Genomic DNA, 22947 nt, shown 5'->3' with positions numbered 1-22947 from the left:
CCTTGAGTTATTTATAAAAATAATAAAAGCAGAATAAAAAAATCTATATACAGTACTGTGAAAAGTTTTAGGCAGGTGTGAAAAAATGCTGTAAAGTAAGAATGCTTTCAAAAATATATATTGTAATTGTTTATGTTTATCAATTTATAAAATGCAAAGTGAGCAAACAGAAGAGAAATCCAAATCAAATCATTATTTGGTGTGACCACCCTTTGCCTTCACAACAGCATCAATTCTTCTAGGTACACTTGCACACAGTTTTTGAAGGAACTTGGCAGGTAGGTTGTTCCAAACATCTTGGAGAAGTAACCACAGATCTCCTGTGGATGTAGGCTGCCTCAAATCCTTCTGTCTCTTCAGGTAATCCCAGACAGACTCGATGATGTTGAGATCAGGGTTCTGTGGGGGCCAAACCATCACTTCCAGGACTCCTTGTTCTTCTTTACAGTGAAGATAGTTCTTAATGACAGTGGCTGTATGTTTGGGGTCATTGTCCTGCTACAGAATAAATTTGGGGCCAATCACACACCTCCCTGATGGTATGGCATGATGGATAAGTATCTGCTTGTATTTCTCAGCACTGAGGACACCACTGATCCTGACCAAATCTTCAACTCCATTTGCAGAAATGCAGCCCCAAACTTGCAAGGAACCTCCACCATGCTTCACTGTTGCCTGCAGACACTCATTATTGTACCGCTCTCCAGCCCTTTGGCAAACAAACTGCCTCCTGCTACAGCCAAATATTTCAAATTTTGACTCATCAGTCCAGAGCACCTGCTGCCATTTTTCTGCACCCCAGTTCCTATGTTTTTGTGCATAGTTGAGTCATGTAGCCTTATTTCCACGTCAGAGGTATGGCTTTTTGGCCACAATTCTTCCACAAAGACCATTTCTGGACAGACTCCTCCAGATAGTAGATGGGTGTACCTAGGTCCCACTGGTTTCCACCAGTTCTGTGCTGATGGCACTGCTGGACATCTTCCAGTGTCAAAGGGAAGTAAGCATGATGTGTCTTCCATCTGCTGCATTAAGTTTCCTTGGCCGACCACTGCATCTACGGTCCTCAACGTTGCCTGTTTCTTTGTGCTTCTTCAAAAGAGCTTGAACAGCACATCTTGAAACCTCAGTCTGCTTTGACATTTTTGCCTGGGAGAGACCTTGCTGATGCAGTATAACTACCTTGTGTCTTGTTCTTGTGCTCAGTCTTGCCATGGTGTATGACCTGTGACATGTCTTCCACAACCTCACCCTAGTAGCAGAGTTTGGCTGTTGCTCACCCAGTTTTAAGCCTCCTACACAGCTGTTTCTGTTTCAGTTAATGACTGGGTTTCAACCTACATATGAAATTGATGATCATTAACACCTGCTTGATATAATTGGTTAATCATACACCTGACTCTAATTCTACAAGATCCCTGACTTGGTACAAGTGTACAAAGTGTGCAAGTGTAAGAATTGATGTTGGTTTGAAGTCAAAGGGTAGTCACACCAAATATTGATTTGATTTAGATTTCTCTTCTGTTCCCCTTCATGGATCACTGCCTTGTCGTGGCGAAGGGGCTTGCGTAACTCAGTGAAGCCATGAGCTATACCGTGCAGGGCTACCCAAGACAGACAGGTCATGACAGAGAGTTCTGACAAAATGTGGTCCACTGGAGAAGGAAATGGCAACCCACTCCAGTATCCTTGCCAAGAAAACCCCATGGACAATGTTAAAAGGCTAAAAGATATGACGCTGGAAGATGAGCCCCTCAGGTCGGAAGGTGTCCAATATGCTACTGGGGAAGAGCGGAGGGCAATTCCAAGTAGCTCCAGAAAGAGTGAAGCGGCTGGGCCAAAGCCAAAAGGACGTTCAGCTGTGGATGTATCTGAAAGCGAAAAGAAGGTCTGATGCTGTAAAGAACAATATTGTATAGGTACCTGGAATGTAAGATCTATGAACCAAGGCAAGCTGGATGTGGTCAAACATGAGATGACAAGATTGAACATCGACATCTTGGGAATCAGCGAACTGAAATGGACGGGAATGGGTGAATTTAATTCGGGTGACCATTATATCTACTACTGTGGGCAAGAAACCCTTAGAAGAAATGGAGTTGCACTCATAGTCAATAAGAGAGTGAGAAAGGCAGTAATGGGGTACAACCTCAAAAACGACAGAATGATCTCAGTGCGTATCCAAGGCAAACCATTCAATATCACAGTCATCCAAGTCTATGCCCCAACCACTGATGCTGAAGAAGCTGAGGTTGACCGGTTCTATGAAGACCTACAACACCTTCTAGAATTAGCACCAAAAAAAGATGTCCTTTTCATCATAGGGGATTGGAATGCTAAAGTAGGAAGTCAAGGAGTAATCGGAATAACAGGCAAGTTTGGCCTTGGAGTACAAAATGAAGCAGGGCAAAGGCTAATAGAGTTCTGTCAAGAGAACAAGCTAGTCATAGCAAACACTCTTTTCCAACAACACAAGAGACGACTCTACACATGGACATCACCAGATGGTCAATACCGAAACCAGTTTGATTATATACTTTGCAGCCAAAGATGGAGAAGCTCTATACAGACAGCAAAAACAAGACCAGGAGCTGACTGTGGCTCAGATCATGAGCTTCTTACTGCAAAATTTAGGCTTAAATTGAAGAATGTAGGGAAAACCACTAGACCACTCAGGTATGACTTAGATCATATTCCTTGTGAGTACACAGTGAAGGTGATGAATAGATTTAGAGGATTAGATTTGGTAGACAGAGTGCCTGAAGAACTATGGACGGAGGTCCGTAACATTGTACAGGAGGCAGCAACTAAAACCATCCCAAAGAAAAAGAAATGCAAGAAAGCAAAATGGCTGTCTGATGAGGCTTTACAAATAGCTGTGGAAAGAAGGAATGCGAAAAGCAAGGGTGAAAGGGAAAGATATAAGCAACTGAATGCAGATTTCCAGAGAATAGCAAGGAGAGATAAGAAGGCCTTCTTAAATGAACAATGCAAAGAAATCGAGGAAAACAATAGAATGGGGAAGAAGATCTCTACAAGAAAATTGGAGATATGAAAGGAATGTTTAGTGCAAAGATGGGCATGATAAAGGACAAAAAAGGCAGGGACCTAACAGAAGCAGAAGAGATTAAGAAGAGGTGGCAAGAATACACAGAAGAACTATACAAGAAAGATCTTAATGTCCCTGATGTCCACGCTGGTGTGATCACTGACCTTGAGCCAGACATCCTAGAGAGTGAAGTCAAATGGGCCTTAGGAAGCATTGCTAACAACAAAGCTAGTGGAGATGACAGTATTCCAGCTGAGTTATTTAAAATACTAAAAGATGATGCTGTTAAAGTGCTGCACTCAATATGCCAGCAAGTTTGGAAAACGCAACAGTGGCCACGGGATTGGAAAAGGTCAGTTTATGTTCCAATTCCAAAGAAGGGCAATGCCAAAGAATGCTCAAACTATCGCACAATTGCACTCATTTCACATGCTAGCAAGGTTATGCTCAAAATCCTACAAGCTAGGCTTCAGCAATACATGAACCGAGAACTACCGGATGTACAAGCTGGGTTTCGAAGAGGCAGAGGAACTAGAGATCAAATCGCCAACATTCGCTGGATCATGGAGAAAGCACGAGAGTTCCAGAAAAATATCTACTTCTGCTTCATTGACTATGCAAAAGCCTTTGATTGTGTGGATCACAACAAACTGTGGCAAATTCTTAAAGAGATGGGAGTACCAGACCACCTTACCTGTCTCCTGAGAAATCTGTATGCGGGCCAAGAAGCAACAGTTAGAACCGGTCATGGAACAACCGATTGGTTCAAAATAGGGAAAGGTGTACGACAAGGCTGTATACTGTCATCCTGCTTATTTAACCTATATGCAGAGGACATCATGAGAAATGCCAGGCTGGAAGAATCACAAGCCGGAATTAAGTTTGCAGGGAGAATCATCAACAACCTCAGATATGCAGACGATACCACCCTAATGGCAAAAAGTGAAGAAGAACTAAAGAGCCTCTTGATGAGGGTGAAAGAGGAGAGTGCAAAAGCTGGCTTGAAACTCAACATTAAAAAAACTAAGATCATGGCATCTGGACCCATCAGTTCCTGGCAAATAGAAGGGGTAGAAATGGAAGCAGTAACAGACTTAATTTATTTGGGCTCCAAGATCACCACAGACGGAGACTGCAGCCATGAAATTAAAAGACGCTTGCTCCTTGGGAGGAAAGCTATGGCAAGCCTAGATAGCATATTAAAAAGCAGAGACGTCACCTTGCCGACAAAGATCTGCATAGTGAAAGCTATGGTTTTTCCAGTAGTAATGTATGGCTGTGAGAGCTGGACCATAAAGAAGGCTGAGCGCCGAAGAATTGATGCCTTTGAACTGTGGTGCTGGAGAAGACTCTTGAGAGTCCCCTGGACTGCTAGGAGGTCAAACCAGTCAATCTTAAAGGAAATCAACCCTGATTGCTCATTGGAAGGATCGATAATGAAGCTCAAGCTCAGATACTTTGGTCACCTAATGCGAAGAGAGATCTCTTTGGAGAAGACCCTGATGCTGGGAAAGATTGAAGGCAAAAGGAGAAGAGGACGGCAGAGGATGAGATGGTTAGATAGCATCACTGAAACAATGAGCATGAAACTGAGCAAACTCAGGGAGGCAGTGAAAGACAGGAAGGCCTGGCGCAATATGGTTCATGGGGTCACGAAGAGTCAGACACGACTTAACGACTAAACAACAACAAATCTCTTCTGTTTGCTCACTTTGCATTTTGTAAATTGATAAACATAAACAATTACAATATATATTTTTGAAAGCATTCTTACTTTACAGCATTTTTTACACCTGCCTAAACTTTTGCACAGTACTACATATATATATTAAAAAGCTCCATATTTATGAAACCAGCAATAAATGTCTCCTAATATTTTAACTAGGTCCCCAGTGTTTAATCAGTTTAGCAATTAAAACTTTTTAACTAAATAAAAAGATTTCTTAATTTATTGGCCAGCAGCTTTTTTTTTCTTATTACAAGAAATGTAAGCTAAGCGTCTTTCTTCAGAACACTCTCAAATAAAATTTAAACAATTGATTTCCAGGGCCCTATTTTTGTATGTTTACTCAGAGTAAGACCTCCAATGTCCAGTGGAGAATTCCTAGTAACTATTGGAATTCCAACTTAAGGTTAGTTTAAAACTGTATGACTTTTGTGTGATTTTAGTCTGTTGTAAACTGCCCTGGGACAATCCTTATGGGTAAATATGTTCCCCCCTGCCTAAAGAAGCAGTAGAAGGTTGAAAAAACTTTCTTGATCTGGGAGATAAGGTGAATTTTAAACATTTAATTTCTAGGAAAAGTGACTGAAAAAGACATTGAATTCAAATGCATATTTATTATATGATTATCTATTGCATTTCAAACAGGCTTCTGGCTGGGATATGGTACTAAGATTGCCTTGATTGCTTTAGTGGACAATCTATTCTGGAAATCTGATGGGAGGGTATAGACCTATGGGTTCCCTTGAGTATTGCAGTGGCTTTCAATATCATCAACCATACTACTCCTCTATGGGATTAATAGTGGTTCTATTCCTTCCTATTAGGCCATGTTCGGAAAGTAATCATATGGGTCTCTCATTCAACACCTAGGCAACTGACCTGTGCTGTCTGGTAGGGTTCCGTCTTGTTCCCATGCTGCTTACTATCTGTATGAAGGTGCTCAGTTGCACAGTCTTTGAAAACACAAGTCTGTCCCAGGGGTGCTTTTTGATAGCAACTGATGGCTGTGATGAGAAGTGGAACTACACAATTATGGCAGTGGACCAGCTGCTTTTGTTCCTGAGCCAACTCATTTGGCAACATTTATCTATCTTCTTTTTTGCAATACTCTCTACAAAGGGTTACTCTTAAAAAGCATCTGCCAGTTGCATTTGCTGTAAAATACTGGAGCTAATCTGCTATTCTTGTACTGAAAGATCCGCAATTACCAAGTGTCATTTACAGCTACGGCATTCACTTTTAAAGCACTAAAATGCTTAGGGCTTGATTATCTAAGGAGTTCCTTTCCCATTACCAATCTGTCTGACCTTTATGTTTTACAGGAGAGGCTTTTTTGAAGTTGTCCCCTATCTGGCACATAAGACAATGGCTTGGATGTTAATTAATGTTAGCCATTGTTTTAATTTGAGCTTTTTATTCTGCATTTTGAATTTTACTTTTGTTTTTTCTTTAAGAACTTAATTGAGTAGAAAGATGAGATATAAATCAAATGAATAATTAATGTTTTATAGAAACAACCAATACCTACAGTACAGGAAAGACAAACCTACCAACTCTTCATATGTCCTGTTATCTGCAATAGGAAAAGTAGTTTCACCTCCTCCTGTCACGTTATTTAAGTAAAACAGTATTGTCACGTAGCTGTAAGAAACAGAACAATACTTACTATCCCAAAAACAATAGGCAATCACTGTTGCAAGATAGCCAGGAAATCCATTTTGTCTTCACTTTCTAGGCTTACCGGCAAGACGTCTCAAATGGAGCAGTTTCATTGGCAATCAGTTTGGTGTGACTACAGGCAGTTTCAGGGAACACCGGTCCACTATCCATATGAGCATGGTAATGCCCTCCCTGGTCATAGCGGACCACCTGCATCGGTTCGCTGTGTTCTACGATCTCTGGCGGCAGATGGGTTAAGTGAATCACCCTGAGGAAGGACAAGCAGAGAGGCGTGCCAATAGAAGGAAAGAGGGAACTCTCCAGACACCCACAAATATTCCCATCAAGCCACTGGGATTCCCTAGTCAGTACCATACCATCAGGATTACTTAGAGCATTTGTAAAGGGCTTTTTAATATTCATTTGAAAAGAGTTGTACTGGTGGAGGCAGAGTTATTTCAAAAAAATTCTGCTCATAATGCTGGCCTTGATCATCTGCAGCCATTCCCATACAAAAAAGGGAGCATACCAAAATACAAAATACTGTACAAAAAAATCTTGCCTAATACACAAATGGAACATAAAAGCTCATGAAGAAATAATTAAGCATCTAAACTATTCAGAAAGAAACATGGAAAAAATAACAGAGAGGGATGTTTCAGCACATTCATGTTGCAATTCTAAACACACTGTCTTTTCAATTAGCATGCTTAGCACTATCCAGCCATTCTGTAAGAATATCAGGACAAATATCAGTCTGAGATGAAGAGGATCTGCAGCAGAGCTATAGCAAGAAAATTTTCTGACAAAGTGATTCTGATCCACCTCACAACTGTTATTTTTAAAATAAGAGCAAATCATACTGAACATATGCAGGACTTTCTAGCCTGGCACTAATTCTGTTTTAAGTTTTGGCTGCATCTTTTTCATATGGTGCTGGTGAGGGAATCAGATACCCCGGGGGGGAGGGGTGGGTCAGTGAGTGCTACAGCAAGTCAACATAAATTTGTTAGTAAACATGTTCTTACAGTATCTTCAAAAGAGTAAAGCATAAATTGGGGGTTTCAAACATGTGGCTCGTAGGTTGCATGCAGCTGTTGAATTCTTTTATGTAGTCTGTGATGGTTCAAACATTTAAGGCACGCCTGGAGCCTGTCCTGCCTTGTTGCCTTGTCTTGCGCACGGGTACTGCGCTTGTGTGAGATGGCCATGCATGCGGGCAGAGGGGTCACTGCTAGTGACATCGCCATTTGCCCATGCTAGTTGGTGCTGGTGAGTGTGCAGAACAACACAACAGTGAGGTGTGGGACAACAGGTACAGTAGTTTGGAGATTGAAGCCACAACGATATAAGATATGTGAGATGGGCGGCTATACAAACGTGATCGATCAATCAATCAATAATAAAATAATGTTTTACTGATTTACTCTAGGCAATATATTTTTGCTTTTATTAATGCCAATTATTTTTAAATTATTGTAATTATTGTATTAATTTAATCATACATTTTATTAATAATATTAATATTTAATATTTGTTGCATTTTTGCATGTGCATAAATGCAGCCCACCAATTTCTGCATTTTATGTTATGTGGCTTGATATTAATTTGAGTTTGAGACTCCCGGTGTAAATATTAAATGGTAATATCAAAATCATCTAAAACTCATTTAATTCAGCTGAGATTTAATAAAACTGAGCAAAAGAGCTGCAAGGGCTAATCAGTCTCTTTCTCTGCTTCAGCTGAGTAATTATGGGATCCTCTTTCCAAAGCTTTTAATTTTTTTTAATTGAAATATACAAAACAAAGATAAAAGAAAATGCAAAATTAAAATTAAAATTATCAAAACATGGGAGGATACATATGTGTGTATATGTATATATAATTCACTGAATATCTATGTAATCAAGAGAAATGCACACATCTTCTGGATCCATATTGAACATTATTACCCAGAAAGGCATTTTAACTAGCAAAATCTATTAGGAAAACTCTGTTTATAAACAGTGACCAGATCTGATTAAAACTATCCTTTCGAAATTCAAGATTCTTTGCCTTTGTTTTTGCCTTTGTTTTTCAGCAAGTACAATTCCCCACATTTTTATATACCACTGACTAAACAAAATGCCATTTAGATTTCTAGTGCTTTGCAATAATACATCTGGCAGCTAATAAAAGTAGTTGAATTAATTCCTTATATTGCATTGGTTTATAAATCTTGGCAAAACTGATCAGCAAACCAACAGCAAGGCTAATTGGCAAAAATTGCTGAGTGAGATAAATTTACCTTTGCCGTATGGAGCGCATGACTTGATGTGCCCCCTCACCTTGGTACAGCCACGTATGTTGGCTGTTCCGCACCAGATCACTCATTTTCACCTTTCGGCTACCCATATACTTGTGGAAGTCTCGAATGTTCAATTGTTTAAACTCTTCCAAACTCAGAACACCTGAGTAAAATGAAGGAAAAGAACATACATGCCTATGTCAGGCCGCAGACTGATCAGTGTAAACATGCTGCAAGAGGGTGTGCAACATCAGAACCACATGGGCCAACAATCCTCTGGCGATCGCTATGAGATTACTTTAACTGGGCAGCTATAGCATAGATGGAGGGGAGGGGCTATTAATGGGTAGGAATGACTTTCTAAATATAATAAATAAAAGAAACAGTCCTAGCAAACAAAAAGCGGGGGAAGGGCAGAAATTAACAGAAGAGAACGCAAGTAAAAATCTAAAAGTCAAGAAATTGAAGACAAAATATCACAGAGAAGAATTATTCTCTGGCTTTTGAACAGCAGTCAGCACCTAAAGCCAGGGGTATCTATTGGGGTAGAAGTGTTTAAAAAGTCAAGATGGTGATTGTCACTGTGTGATCAAAGCCTTACCCCTTTTGCCATGTGTGGCTGATATTTTGACTTTTATGACACCCTCCCCGCAGGCACCTCTGGATAAGTTTACTACCCCACCCCTTAGTATATACTGTAGTAGCAAGCATGACATCTTTGCTTAAAGGTGTGCCGCTTGTCCAGAAACAACTGCTACAACTGTACATTTTCAAGATTTTTTTGTTTTTTGTTCTAATGTTTGGGGTGGGAATGGGAAGAAGAAACCATTCCCATTTCCATACTGAAAATCTCTCAGCCCTACTCCTAAATGACTGTAATCATGCTATTGGATTTTGACAGCAGCATGGTAATTTTAGAATATTTCTTGCAGGTATAGTGTAAAGTATGGAAATGGGAATAGTTTGCTTCCTGGAGGCCTCATACTTTCATTTTCATTGTCATTTCTGAAAACAAAAACAGAAATAAAAAACCATATAATTGAAAATTGGCTATTTTGCTGTTCAATTTCAGCACCATCATCTTAAGATGCTGAGGACTTCAAATGGAGTGCTGGAGAGTCATATGAAGTCTATGAGCTAAAACAAAAAAAACCTTGAAAATGTAACAGTTGTGGCAGTTGATTCTGGACAAGTGGCACACCTTTAAGTGAAGATGTCAGGTTTCTAAGAGCTACAAAGAATACCCAGAACAGTGGTGGTTCTCCAAGGCACAGAGTGCTTAAGGGTGCTGGAATAAACCTGGCTCTCCCTTGATCCTATTCCAGCACCCTTAAGTTCCCCCTCAACCATGAAGCTCAGTGGTGACTGGGTGGCAGTTACATTCTCTCAGCCCAGCCTACCTCACAGAGCTGTAAAGACAGAATGAGAAGTGATCCTAACTACCTTGAGCTCCTTAAAGGAACAGGAGGATGTAAACGTAAGGGTAACAGAACAGATCCATATCAATGATATATGTAGGACATAGGATGTTTACCTTCTCTGTTGCTTCCCTGTGGTGAAAAATGCATTTCTAAACTAATAGAACAGAACCTGAATTTTCAGGGAGAGAAGGTTGGTGAAAACGATTCACCAATATGCATAATATGTATTTAAAAAAAAACTTAGCAATGTAACAATTGGGTTGGATAGTTCTTCCATAACTGGTGGCAATGGACCAAAACTTAGCAATTTTGGAAGATGATTCACTTTCGAATGAAACAAATTTTAAATATAACTTTTTTTTTCTGCCACTGTTTTTCTGTTAAGTATCACCAAACTTTATATTTTCACAAAGGATACTGAGCTGGCGTACCATATTGTATCGTATCGTATCGTATTATTTCTGCTAGGATATACTATGTTTCTCATTGGAAATCAGTCCTTTCAGTAAAAGAACTAACAGATTAAACTTTGGGAATATGCATCAATGTCAAAAATAATTTCATATCTAAAAAATAAATCTCATATTTGGAATTTGGAAATTGTAAATGGACTACATTTCTGCACATAGCCTTTTACCTACATTTCAACTTCAGGGTTCTTTCAATATAAGGTTTCAAAACACCAAATTTTGTCTGATTGCCCATAAAGTTAAGGATGATCTGCTTCATATTTGTTGAAATTCTTGTTAATTGTAACTGTTTTGGCTGTTTTTATTAACACCTGATCTGATCCTAATATTAGTACTTAATGTGCTAAACTGTGATATTATTTTTATATTTGTTCTAATCTAATATGGCAGAATAATAGGGAGCAATGATATACAGTATATTAAAAGACAGCATTCCTTCTTTCTCACCATTGCCATCTGGGTCTGCTTTCACTGCAGCATACATCTCTCGGATGCTCTCAGGTGTCATCCACCTACCATTTCCTAGGCGGGTATGTGTCAGTACCTGCAATCAGAATACAGTGCACACACATAACAACGTTAATATTAAAAATGAGTTATGTTTAGCTGTATATAATCAACTGATCAATGATGTTCATGAATGTGTGAATCAGCTATTTGTGGATTTGGAATCACACATGAATTGTTCGTGTTTTATGAAGAATCACAAACCTTATGCTACTCTATGCAAGAAATAGATCCAACAAGCTCAATAAAGCCAATAATTAGAAGCTTTAGTAGAATCCACTAATTTGAAAATTAACTGGTAAATGCTATTAATAGATTATCTATGAAGCACCCATAGTTAAAGAGTATTTCTGGTTGTACTGGATCCCAGCATATTACAAAAGGCCACAATTTTTTTAGAGAGAAAATTTCCTCCAGGTATTTGTTTTATTTGGAGATCTGTCCTCATATATTGGTCAATTACAGTACATGCAGAACTGCACTAGGATATCAAAATACAATTAAAGATATTTAAAGTCTCATACTTCAGAATGCTCAATATTCATACAGTATGGCTTCATTCGGATACAATACTAAACCACTGTTTTCCATTACAGATGTAAGCCCCAGGATATCATACTTCCCCATCCCCTCTTCTGTCCTCTGCTGGCATAGCCACAAAAGGAAAACTGAAATATATGCTTCCATTTTCAACTAACCAGTTTTTCATTACATTTAAACTAGGAAATGATTGGTTTTAAATATCGTTTATCCAAATAAAAGGGAGAGTATATATTGAAGCTGGTTTGTTAGGACAAACAGTAGTCAAAACAAAGTGAAGTTTATCCAAGTTCAAATGTAATTATAAACTGTTACAAATACATTTAATTTTCTCATCATAACAGTGCAAGAGGAGACGAGGCTATGTACCAGCCCAAGGCTCTCAGACCTATTCTTATAGTTTCATTCAGGGTTATATCTGAATGAGGTTAATAGCCAATCATTCCATTCTGAATACCTCCTTCAGTTGCAGCTGTCCATCCTGGTTGTGATCTAGCAGATTAAAGATATCCATCTGGCTGATATCTATCATTTCCATAGCTTCTTCATAGTCTTCTGTGGGCAAAATCTGGCTTTTCTGTAGGCCTTTCAGCTGAGCCAAATGAATAATTAATTTACATTCATCTTCACTCAGGAAATCTGGGATTTCTAAATGGAAGAAAGCAGAAGAAAATGAAATTTTCTATCAAAAGGTGAACATTTAAAAAACCAAAGTTGCCCAAATGCCCATTAGTGATATTTAAAATGATTTATGAAGTCATGAAGTAGAGTTGGGGCCAGATGTTCCATAGTTATGAGGCAAGGAAGTAGTGTCAAGACTCTGCACATCTCCGAGTTTCCCATCCTAAAAAAGGTACTCTGCCTAAATATCTGTGAACAAATCAGGAAAACATATCACACTAAATAATCTATGGTTTATGATGAAAGCTTAGACTCAGGCTTTTATTTGATAGAAAGCCAACAGAGCTCAGAAATTGTTACCTGTTTCACACAAAATAAAAAAGCAAAGAGTACTATTGAAGAAAACACAATTCTCTTAGAGGACCATTGTCCTTAACTCCCCTACCATCTATTGATTAAACAAAGTTATAATGAGGAAAATAACAAGCAATGTATTGTTAAGTTTTAAAAGGCCTTCATTGAACTGGAGTGAGATGACAATTAATGTTTTCAACAAATACCCAAGGATAATGCTCACAGAAGTTAATTTCATGCCAAAATAAGATGTACACAATCCACAATTAATTTTCTGTGGCATACTTAGAATACAAAGTTCGCAAATTACATTCTGTGTGCAAATAAAATTTCCAAGGTTACACCCAAATTCTGCTAACTAGTTCAGAGGGGTCTGGCAATCAAAACTCCAAGGCTTCTTTAACAATGGCTCCAACTAAACAAATGTCTCTAAATTAAAGTTGCTTTTCCCCTAAACAAAGAGAGAGGAAAATAGTGGTTTTAAAAAATGACTAATCTCTAAGCAGGAAAAAGGCATAATGACTCAATTAGAACTCTAAGATATTGGGGAAAGCACCATTCAAGATAATTTGACTGCCCTCATTTCAACAGTTGTTAAGTCTAAGCCAAAACATCTGTCTAAACAACTGAAGTACTGTCAATAAAAAACTGAAACTGGAGCTTCATGAGAATGCATTTTTAGTGAGATTGCCTCTCTATTATAATAATCCACACCAGGAAATCTGTCTATATTTTCTAAAGGAGGGCAGAATTTAATTCACCTTATTTCACTGAGGAGTACATTCAAAGAATCAATGAAAATTGCATATCTCCAACATCCATTATGCTGAGCAAATACCAGCAATGATGAGTTATCTGCAGATCTGGGACATTCTGGGAGTTTTTGCAAGCTGCTGAATTTCTTCCAGATCCACATAAATTCAAGAAACATGGCTTTATATATGATATTGGGTACACAGACTCTGAAACTGCTCAATCATGAAAGCATGGCTGAAGCAATCCAACAGTCTACCAGCTGGTTGTTCTTGCTAGCCAGAGAATGCTATCTGATGTCAGGATCTTTCTCTGCTCACTTTAACTTACTGTCACTTAAAATATTATTTTGCTTTTCTTCTCTCTGTAGCTGCATGCCTCCCTCCCTCCCCCATTGCCACTCTTCAGATTTCTGCATAGATATTTTGTCTCCCATTTCCAAATTGTTTCCATTGGTAGTCTTATTGCTTCTCAATTTCATACATTCATCTCTACTGCATATATATATATGTAGCCATAATCAAATTGGCTTAAAACAGTCTCTTATAAAAATGTAAAACCAGTACTAGTACATCAAGAGGGCACCAGGCTGAAGAAACTGCTGTAAATTTTAAGAGCAGAGGCTGCTTTAGATTGTATGTGTGGAAGGCATTCATCTTCTGCACATCAATAAAACAATTATTGAGAAAGCAAATAATGATGAGCTGAAATTCACTCCAAATTCCAGCGGCGGCTAACCTAGATGCTACCTGGGTATACAACTTTATGAAAGAAACAACATGGGGGTCTATGTTGTCACTGGCAAGATGCAAAATGACAGTCCTGCAATGGTAAATAACCCTTATGTATGGCACAGAAAGAACTGAAATCTACAAACTACTGTGTGGTGATGGAAACATTACAAGTGTTGGGCCTAAACTGCTTAGTAGGAACCACTTACTGACCTCTCTTTTTTCTCTGCATCATCTACTTCTCAAGCTTCTGCCTTTAATTAGTTTTCTTTTGCTCAAATATTATTTTGCAGTTTACATGAACATACGCACATGCCTAAAAGGAAACCTTTCCGAAAGTCACAAGTTATGAATACTAAGTATTTAGAAACCAATGAAAACAGTGTGTGCGCGCTTTAAAAACAGCTTATTAGGTTAAACAAGCAAGAATTTCTCACTATATCTTCCATTTCAATAAATCCAAGTGAATGAATTTAGCAAAAGCTATGTCATCAGTTACCTTTTCAAGAAGAAGATGTGGATGATGTCTTCTGGAAGAAAACTGCAAATCTTTCAAAGTAAGCATGAAACTAGTGATGGGAGACTTTAATTACCCAACTGAAGTTGGGAGAGCTTGTGGTTGACTACCTAAATGGTAATCCTTTCAATTCTATGATTTATAGATCTTATAGCATCACTATGCTAATGTAAAGTAATGAGAGCTTTTGGGTACTAAAAGACACTGTCAATCACTAGTGAGGAAATGACCTTAGGCAGGAATAGGGAAATCATGTTTTAAAAACCTTTGGAGAAGAGTTTAAAAAAATAAGATTTTAGTCTGTTTTTAACTGTGTATAGTTTTTAACTGTGTCTAGATGCAAGGCTGTACAGGAAGAAGTTTAATTTCTAAAAAAATATACACAAAATTCTGAGGAGAAAGACATATCCATTGTACAGTGTCTTAAAAAATCTGGGCTATATGTGTATGAGAGAGAGAGGAATGTGGAGCTACCTTATGGCAGCTCACAATCTAGAAAGCAAGTTTCTCAAAGATTCAGAGTATTGCAAGGAACGAGGGGTTAAGTTGCAGAATCTTGGAAACTGGCTATGCGATATAATCTCGGCCCTCAGTTATCAGTGAGCATGTTGAGCCGGGACCTCTCTATTGCCTTTAATTTTTTTTTTCATGGAATCTTTAACAGTAAAGATGCTAATCACAAAATACCACAAAATGTCCATTTGTTGTTTTTTGCAATAATTTCCAAAATGTTGTCAGGATCAACGAATTCTATCATAGGATAAATATGATGGCAAAACTAAATTTGTTCATTAGAAAGAGAAAGGTAATCTAACTGCATTCAAAGGTGCTTTTAGTATATTCCTAGTGGCTATTACAAGTTATATGTGCCACCAGCTCCATCTAGAGTATGTGGCTTCCAGTTCTTTTAATAAAATCATTCCTGATGTACCATATTACATTCAGTAAAATAAACAATGATCTACAATTGGTGGAACTGGATCAGACCTCAACAAAAGCGGATCTTTTTTCTTTTCTTTTTTCTTTCATTTCCTTCTCATAAATGAAAGGGAGTAAATAATCAAAAGGAATAATATTCCAGTGTGCAAGAGAAGGTCAGCAATTGTTCTTCACCTTCTCTTACACACAAAGGAAGTTAAAAGGTTACAGAAAGCAGAGTCTCAGTGTGTCTCTTCAAAGATTTGATAGAAAAACCTGGCAGGCCACATCTGAAACATAGGCTGGAAGTCACTGCAGTAGAGAGAGGTTGGGATATATAAACATACATACATGTTTTTTACATATAAAGTGACTGACAGTTATACACAACACAATGTTTGTGTAGAGCACCACAGACTCTCTATGACCAAGAGAAACAAAAGATGATCTTATGAGATGTGTTAAATACTAAGCAGAATGTCAACCAACCAAATCAACTGTGTGGTGGTTTTACCAGGAGCAGGTAGGTTATAAATATGGTAGACAGACAGACAGATGGCTAAGTTCCTATAATGATCCACACAGAACCTGGAATAGGATATACAGATATATTTCTAAGTAGCCTCTATTTCTTACCAAAAAGAAGTGGTTTCAGGCTGAGAGTTTTCATAACATGGATTTTGTTAGGAACCAGTTCCAACTTCTGTTTATGGCCCACCTTGAAAAGAAAGTAAAGTAATGAATTAACTTTTTACTCCAACAAGTAGAATTATGTCATGCATATATTAAAGGAGTTATGGTTGTGATTTGGTCAGAAAATTTCACCTGATGTGTTAGAAAACATTAACTAAGCTTTCCGGACAGGACACAGTGATGATGCTAAGTGGTAGTGTATTTAATTAAACCATACAAAGATACACAAACACTATATTGGCAGGCCTAAAAATAAGCATAAATTTAAACACTTTTCATTAGATATGAACAATATATAAATTTGATAAAATATTAGTTGTTATTGATGTAAATTTGTTAAGTATTGGATGGAATGAAGATGGAAATGAATTAAACAATGTACATTTTTATTAATACAGTTTCTTCATGAAGACAACATCCTTTCCATGCTGCTTAAGACAGGATGTTGAGACATTTGAAGGGAATCTTTAGAGAATGCTGGAACAGTTAGTGGAGTTGTTCATGGCAGCTTATAATACAAATATAATGCTTCTTATAGCCAGTAGGAAAACAAGTTTAGATCTATGATTATCTATTGTTATTCTGTACCAGAGTGGCAATGCATAGTGTCCCTGCATTTTCTGGTGTATTTATAAGTATACATACTCTCATTTTATACATTCAGTTAATGCATGGCATAACTGCAATATGTGAAATGATACAATGCCTGTCTATGCCTTCTCAGATTCTAAAGCTACTACAGGTAGTCCTCAATTAATGATGGTAATTGGGACTGGAATTTCTGTGACTAAGCGATGTGGCCATAAAGCATGACATCACGTGACTGCATTGCTTAGCAATGGCAATCCTGGCAGTCCCTGTTGCTGTCGTTAACTGAATCTCACTGGTCATTAGGCGAGGACCCATCCCAATCCAAGCCATTCCCAGCTTGGTCCCTCCCAGCCCTGAGCGTAGGCAAAGTAAGGGACTGCCTCCTTTTGAATTCCCCCCACCTGCCTATATCCCCTCCATCTCTGCCCTTTTTTCTGCTTGTGTACCTGCTGCCCCCAACTGCCCCTGCTGCCCCGCCCTGCCCACCACCACACCTGCCATACTGTGCACCATTACTGTACTGCTGGGGCCTTATTTTGTACCACCTTCTTTTGTACCAGTGCAGCCGGGGCTTCTCTTGAGCCCTGCCTAAAGCCTCTTTTCACATCCCACCCAGGGCCTCCATTTGTGTGCCAGCCAGGGCCTTCTTTCATGAAAAAAGCTCAGCGTGCAAAAGAAGGGTTAGAAGCATTCTTCTTTCAAGCCAACACAGCCGGGGCCTTCTTTCACACACCAAGCTTCTTTTACGAAAGAAAGCCCTGGGCAGGGCCCGAGAGAAGTCCTGGCTGAACCAGCACGAAAGAAGGCAGTGTGAAAGAAGGCCCTAGCTGGTACAGTAATGGCGTGTGGTGCAGTGGCATTGGGCAGGGCTGGGTGGCAAAGGCAGCTGGCAGCAGCAGGTAGGCAGGCAGCCAAAAGGTAGTCATAAATGCAGGTGGGCCTGAGTGGGCCCAAACTTCATTCACATGACCATGGGGGCACTGCAATGACCAGAACTTCAAGGACCGATTTTAAGTCCTTTTGTTCAGCACTGTTGTAACTTCGAACAGTTGCTGAATGAAAGGACGTTAAGCGAGGACCTGTATTTATCATTCTGTAAGAGTTCTAGTTTCAATAAAAAAGTAATGAATCACTGCTCAGAACAGCTTAAGATTCTATTACATGATTTGCCTGAACAATAAATGTACCCAGTCCATGTATCTTTCTTTATACTGGGGGTCATGAGAGGTGGGAGAAAAATAGCACATTTTATCAGTTATCAAAATTGATTGATTGATGATGTGCCATTAAGTCGTTTTTGACTCCTAGTGATCACATAGATTTTTTCCATGACGATCTATCCCTAACCTGGTCTTTCAAGCCTTTCAATGGTGTATTCATTGCCAATGTAACTGAGTCCATTCACCTGGCTGCTTATCATCCTCTTCTTTTTCCTTTCACATTTCCCAGCATTAGAGCCTTCTCCAGAGAGCTGGGTCTTCGCAGAATGTGTCCAGAGTAGGATAATTTGAGCCTGATTATTTGTGCCTGGAGTGAGAACTCTGGATTGATTTGTTCAATGATCCATTGCCTGTCCATAGTATTCTCAGGAATCTTCTCCAACACCAAACTTCAAAAGTATCAATACTCTTCCTATTGTGCTTCTTTTGCTTCCACAGAGCATCAAGAATGACTTGCACAATTCTGATCTTTGTAAGTATAGGGACATCACAGCATTTGAATATCTTTTTGAAGGCCTTCATGTCTATTCTACCATACTGTGATTTCTCCCTGATAAGGAACTGCAAGTTTCACCAATTTCTATTCAAATCTGGTTCTAATATAAACAGCAGCAATAAGCCATCCAAACACGACTGCATTCAGAATACCATTTTCAAAAGTATTTTTAACTATTTGAAGGCTACAATTTATTTTCTGTACAACAAATATAGCTGCATTTCTTTTAAAAGTAGAGATAAGTAATAGCAATATTTAAAAATCCATCTAGGAAAATTAAGTACAGATAGGAAACCTCAAATACTAGGGAGATGAGTTCTACAAAGATAATAGTAATAATAATAATTTCTTAAATTTATATGCTGCCCAGCTCCCAGCTACTCTGGGTGGTTGAAATGTAATGAAAAAAATGTTTCAGTTCAGAACATTTACAGTCAACTGACACTCCATTACTTATTCTGATCAAGATCAGCACAAATCCAGAACAGAAATTGATCTATACTTATAGTATGCAAAACCCAATAATGCCAGCCTTCACCCACCCTAATCATGACAGATAAAGACAAACTCTACTTGCACAGAATTGTATTATATTTATTCTTCCAGCATTTATGTTCATATTGGAAAAAGTTAAAGTAGAATAAAAAATGAGGAAAAATACATATTTCCCTTTAAATAGAAACAATATATAAACTCATGAGTTGTAAGAAATATAAGGGCTAAACTTTTCCTCTCATGTTTTCCCACCTATCCATACCAGAGGACGTAGGAATGGCACAAGAAGCCCAGAATTAACTACATTTCCAATCCTGAAGTGTTCTAAAGGTCTACCCAGAAGTAAGTTTCATTCAGCTGAATGGAATTTATTTAAAATAAATGCAATAGCAAACATTTAACCAGCAGTCTTTGAAAAGACAGCAAGGGAAACAGTCAACTTTTTTCCGTAATGAAATTTGAGGCTGTACAAAGAACAAAATAAGCATCTAAAAGAATTTAAATAATTTCAGTCAGCACCTATTTCTGAAGGTCCAGGCTACTTTCTATGTTAATCTTACTGTTTTCTTAACAGGAAATAGCTACAAAAGATAGGCAACTATCCAGATAGGGATAGTGAGTTGAGAGAGGGTGTATGTACACTTATTGAGGATAATATAACTCCCTCACTCCATTTTTCAACTGAAATTGAAATTCATCACAAGCATTGAGAAAGGGAGAAGATGTAAAAAATAACCTGAAAAACTGATTTGGAAGGAAAAAAGGATGTCAAATATGTTTTTAAAACAAGGGTTTTATTATGCATGTCAAATATACATATATTATGATCAAATGTGAGACAGCAAATGTAATTACAGAAAATATCCGAGGAAGCTTTCTCCGAACAGACACCTTCCAGATGCCATAGCGTAAGACTGCCATCCTCTCCCACCAGCGTGACTTGTGACTATGATGGCTGGGGATGGTGGGATACATAGTTCAAATACAAGGAGCGACGTCACCTGATGGAGGAGAGCTTGGACTCAGCCCTGCCCCCAAGGCTGCTGTCTGGGTGCAGATGCCTTACCGGAGGCCAGAGGAGCCAGGGCTGCGCTGGGGTGGGACGACCAGCTTCTTCCCGCTTTTAAAACTTTACTTTCGAACAAAAACCGACAAAAGCGAGCGAGACCGCCACCCCCCGCCGCCCGCGAAACCCGGCCCGGACTCTCTCAGGGGAAAGTGCTTGCCTTAATGCCCTGCAGGCGAGGCAGAGTCTGAGGGTCCGAGTTGCCTGAAGAAACTGGCTGCACAGGCGCATCCTGCACGGGGCCAGGAGACTCTTTCCTCGGCTCCGGGTCCCCCCCATCGTCGGAGCTGATGTGCACGAAGAGCAGCAAGCCCAGCACGTTGAGCACGTAGAGATGCGCGAACACCATCAGCACTACGAAGTAGGGTCGGGAGCAGACGGCTCGTCGCCCCACGGGGGGCCCTGGCAGGGGCGGCCCGTCATCCTGCTCGGCCGTCGCCGCGGCCACCGCTGCCCCCGCCGCCGCAGCCATCCTAGGCCAGGCTCGGCGAAGCGTTACCACGGCAACCGTCCCCGAACACGCGCGAGCGCGGCTGGGAAACTCTCCTCCGAACGTCACGCTACAGCGTTGCGTCACCACGTACGAAGCGCGCGGGGCTGCGGCCTCAGATGCGACAAGCCGGGGGAGGACTGGGCCTCGTCCGAGCCTCGGTGCAAGGCGAACAGGGAGGCGTCGGTACTTCGAGGCTTAGATTTTAGCCGCCTGGAAGGAGCCATTTTAGCGCCAGTAACTCAGCAGCCGCCCTCGCTTCCTCATTAACGGTAACACGGGAAGCAGTTTCGGAAAAGGGCGTCATCGGTTTCACGCTCTGTATCCGAAACCGTATTTAGTAAGAGCGAAACGCCTCCGGCCGCTGCGTTCGCCTGTTTTGTTATGTTGGAGTTGCCGCACTTCGGGGTACCTACGCGCCCCATTTGGGGTCCTGCTCTCTCGAAGTTATTGGCGTTACAAGAGGCTGGCACCTCTGCCTTGCTGCGGCAAACTTCTAGCAAAAAGGGCTTGAGCAAAAACGCTCCCTAACTCGTCTAAGGTGCTTTCTGAAGGACTTGTTCATCAAAAAATGTCAAAATAGAATGGTAGGTTTGGGACTCAGTCTTCGCGCTCACCAGTTTCTGGGTTGGCAGGGTCTTTAAAAGCTGCTGCTATTTACATTACCTGCGATTTCTTCTTTTAGCCACCTTGCTAAGTACCTTGCCGCTGACGGCACAATTGCACTTTTAAACCCTGCTTATATCTGATCTACCTTACACAAAACGGGAAAAAGGGTTGGAACTGCAAAGTAGGAAATGTAAGAGACCAGCTTCCCCGGTGAGAGTGCAGGCCATTATTTCTCAGGCAGGAATGCACAATACTGTGGTTGTAGCCTGCAGCCAACCTGGAAGGCAACTTCTGTCCATCTTCTCCCGCTCCCTGCTTTCTGACTTGCACCATTCAAGTGGTGCTATCCAGTTCACCTGTGCTTCATTTGGTTGTGGGCAGCTCCCTTACCTCCCCCCCCACAACTGACTAGAGTGCATTATGGCAGGAATGCCCCCTCCCCTCCAGTTTTTAAGTAAGTTCACCAGAGGAGTGGTGAAAGTCTGGCCCCCTTTTTAAACAAACTCAGTGATGGAGCAGTGAGATGGTAGGCCTTTCTTAAGCCAAATAAAGTTGGCAATTCTGCCACTTCCCCTCTTAGCCCAAGTGAGAGAGAGAACATGAAAAGAGTATCTTCCTTTCCTTTCTCTTTCACAAACTCACTGATTCAAATCAAGCAAGGGGCTCATACAAAAGGCCTATCAGCAGAAGCCATGTCTTCAAAAGCCCCAGTCATAAAAAGAAAGCAGTTGGTGCTTGTTTTCCCAGCCTGGGTAGGAGAGGTAAAGAAGGGGAGTCCACCAATCAGAGACTGTGATAAATGTGGTTTGGCCAGAACATCAGGCCATCACCATGGCTAAAGTAGAGAAGAGACTGAACCCAGAAAGTGATTTAAGCTGACTGCAGTTTATACATGAAAGTCAAGCAGCTTAAGGCTGCAGTGCAGATGAGCCCTTTGTGCAACATTTTGATTGTCAAACAGACATTCTTGGAGTGCTTACAAACGGGCTAGAGCAACACTTTTCTCCCAAAGTTATTCTCCTGCAACTGTTTGGAGGCATGCTGCCTGCAATCCAGAAGTAACACTGGATATTAAGACCAATAGCCCTTGACAGACCTGTCCTCTGTAAATTTATCCAACCGCTTTTAAAGCTTTCTGAATTAGTCACTATCACCATGTCTCATGGCAATAAATTCCAGAGTTTTGGTGTGGTGTGTGAAGAAATAATCTAGTTTTGTCTGTTTTAAATCTCCTTTCGATCAGCTTCACTGGATAATTCCCAATTCTAGTGTTTTGAGAGGGAGAGAAAAACTGTGTCCTTTTTTTCCACCTAAAGAATCTCAAACCTTCTAGCCTTTTCTCATAGGGAAAGTGTTCAAGTTTTTTTTTTTTGTCTGTGCTCAGTCATTGCTGACCCTGCAGTGACTGCTTGGACGAGTCCTTGCAGTTTTCAAGGCAATTGTTTTTCGGAAGTGGTTTGCCAGAGCCTCCTTCCTAGAGCAGAGCCCAGCTGGCGAGCGCAGGAGGCGGGGTTTCCGTTGCTTTGCGCCCTTTTTGGGCGCGCACGGGTTTTCGCACTTACTGGCAACTGCTCCCAACTCCTTTTTGCAAGGTGCCGCCAGCATTTTTCCTCCTCCTAGCCTTTTCTCATAGGGAAAGTGTTCAAGTTACTTGATCATTTTTATTGCCCATTTCTCACTTTTCTCTGTTCTATTAATGTCCTTTTTTTTTCAATATGGAGACCACATACATAT

At 40.1% G+C, this 22947-nt stretch overlaps 1 protein-coding gene across 1 annotated transcript in view; it reads right to left on the bottom strand.

Moving 5' to 3' along the window:
- The window catches only part of P4HTM (prolyl 4-hydroxylase, transmembrane), a 28168-nt gene extending 5257 nt beyond the window's left edge, over window positions 1-22911 (bottom strand). Inside the window, exons 1-7 of the mRNA XM_088134469.1 lie at window positions 20275-22911; window positions 16190-16271; window positions 12117-12307; window positions 11060-11156; window positions 8722-8884; window positions 6517-6702; window positions 6326-6416 (exon numbers count right to left, since the gene is read on the bottom strand). Of these exons, the coding sequence (XP_087990595.1) occupies window positions 6326-6416; window positions 6517-6702; window positions 8722-8884; window positions 11060-11156; window positions 12117-12307; window positions 16190-16271; window positions 20275-20586 (1122 nt within the window). The 5' untranslated portion in view covers window positions 20587-22911. The remainder of the gene's footprint in view (window positions 1-6325; window positions 6417-6516; window positions 6703-8721; window positions 8885-11059; window positions 11157-12116; window positions 12308-16189; window positions 16272-20274) is intronic.
- Window positions 22912-22947: the final 36 nt, after the last annotated feature.

The sequence above is a fragment of the Python bivittatus genome, unplaced genomic scaffold (assembly GCF_059951505.1).
Source record: "Python bivittatus isolate LINGU-HERP-01145 unplaced genomic scaffold, Pbiv_v1 ctg000080_np1212, whole genome shotgun sequence".
In the NCBI taxonomy this organism is placed as follows: Eukaryota; Metazoa; Chordata; class Lepidosauria; order Squamata; family Pythonidae; genus Python; species Python bivittatus.
Note: the sequence above shows the minus strand (reverse complement) of the source record. Positions and strands in the feature narration are given on the sequence as shown.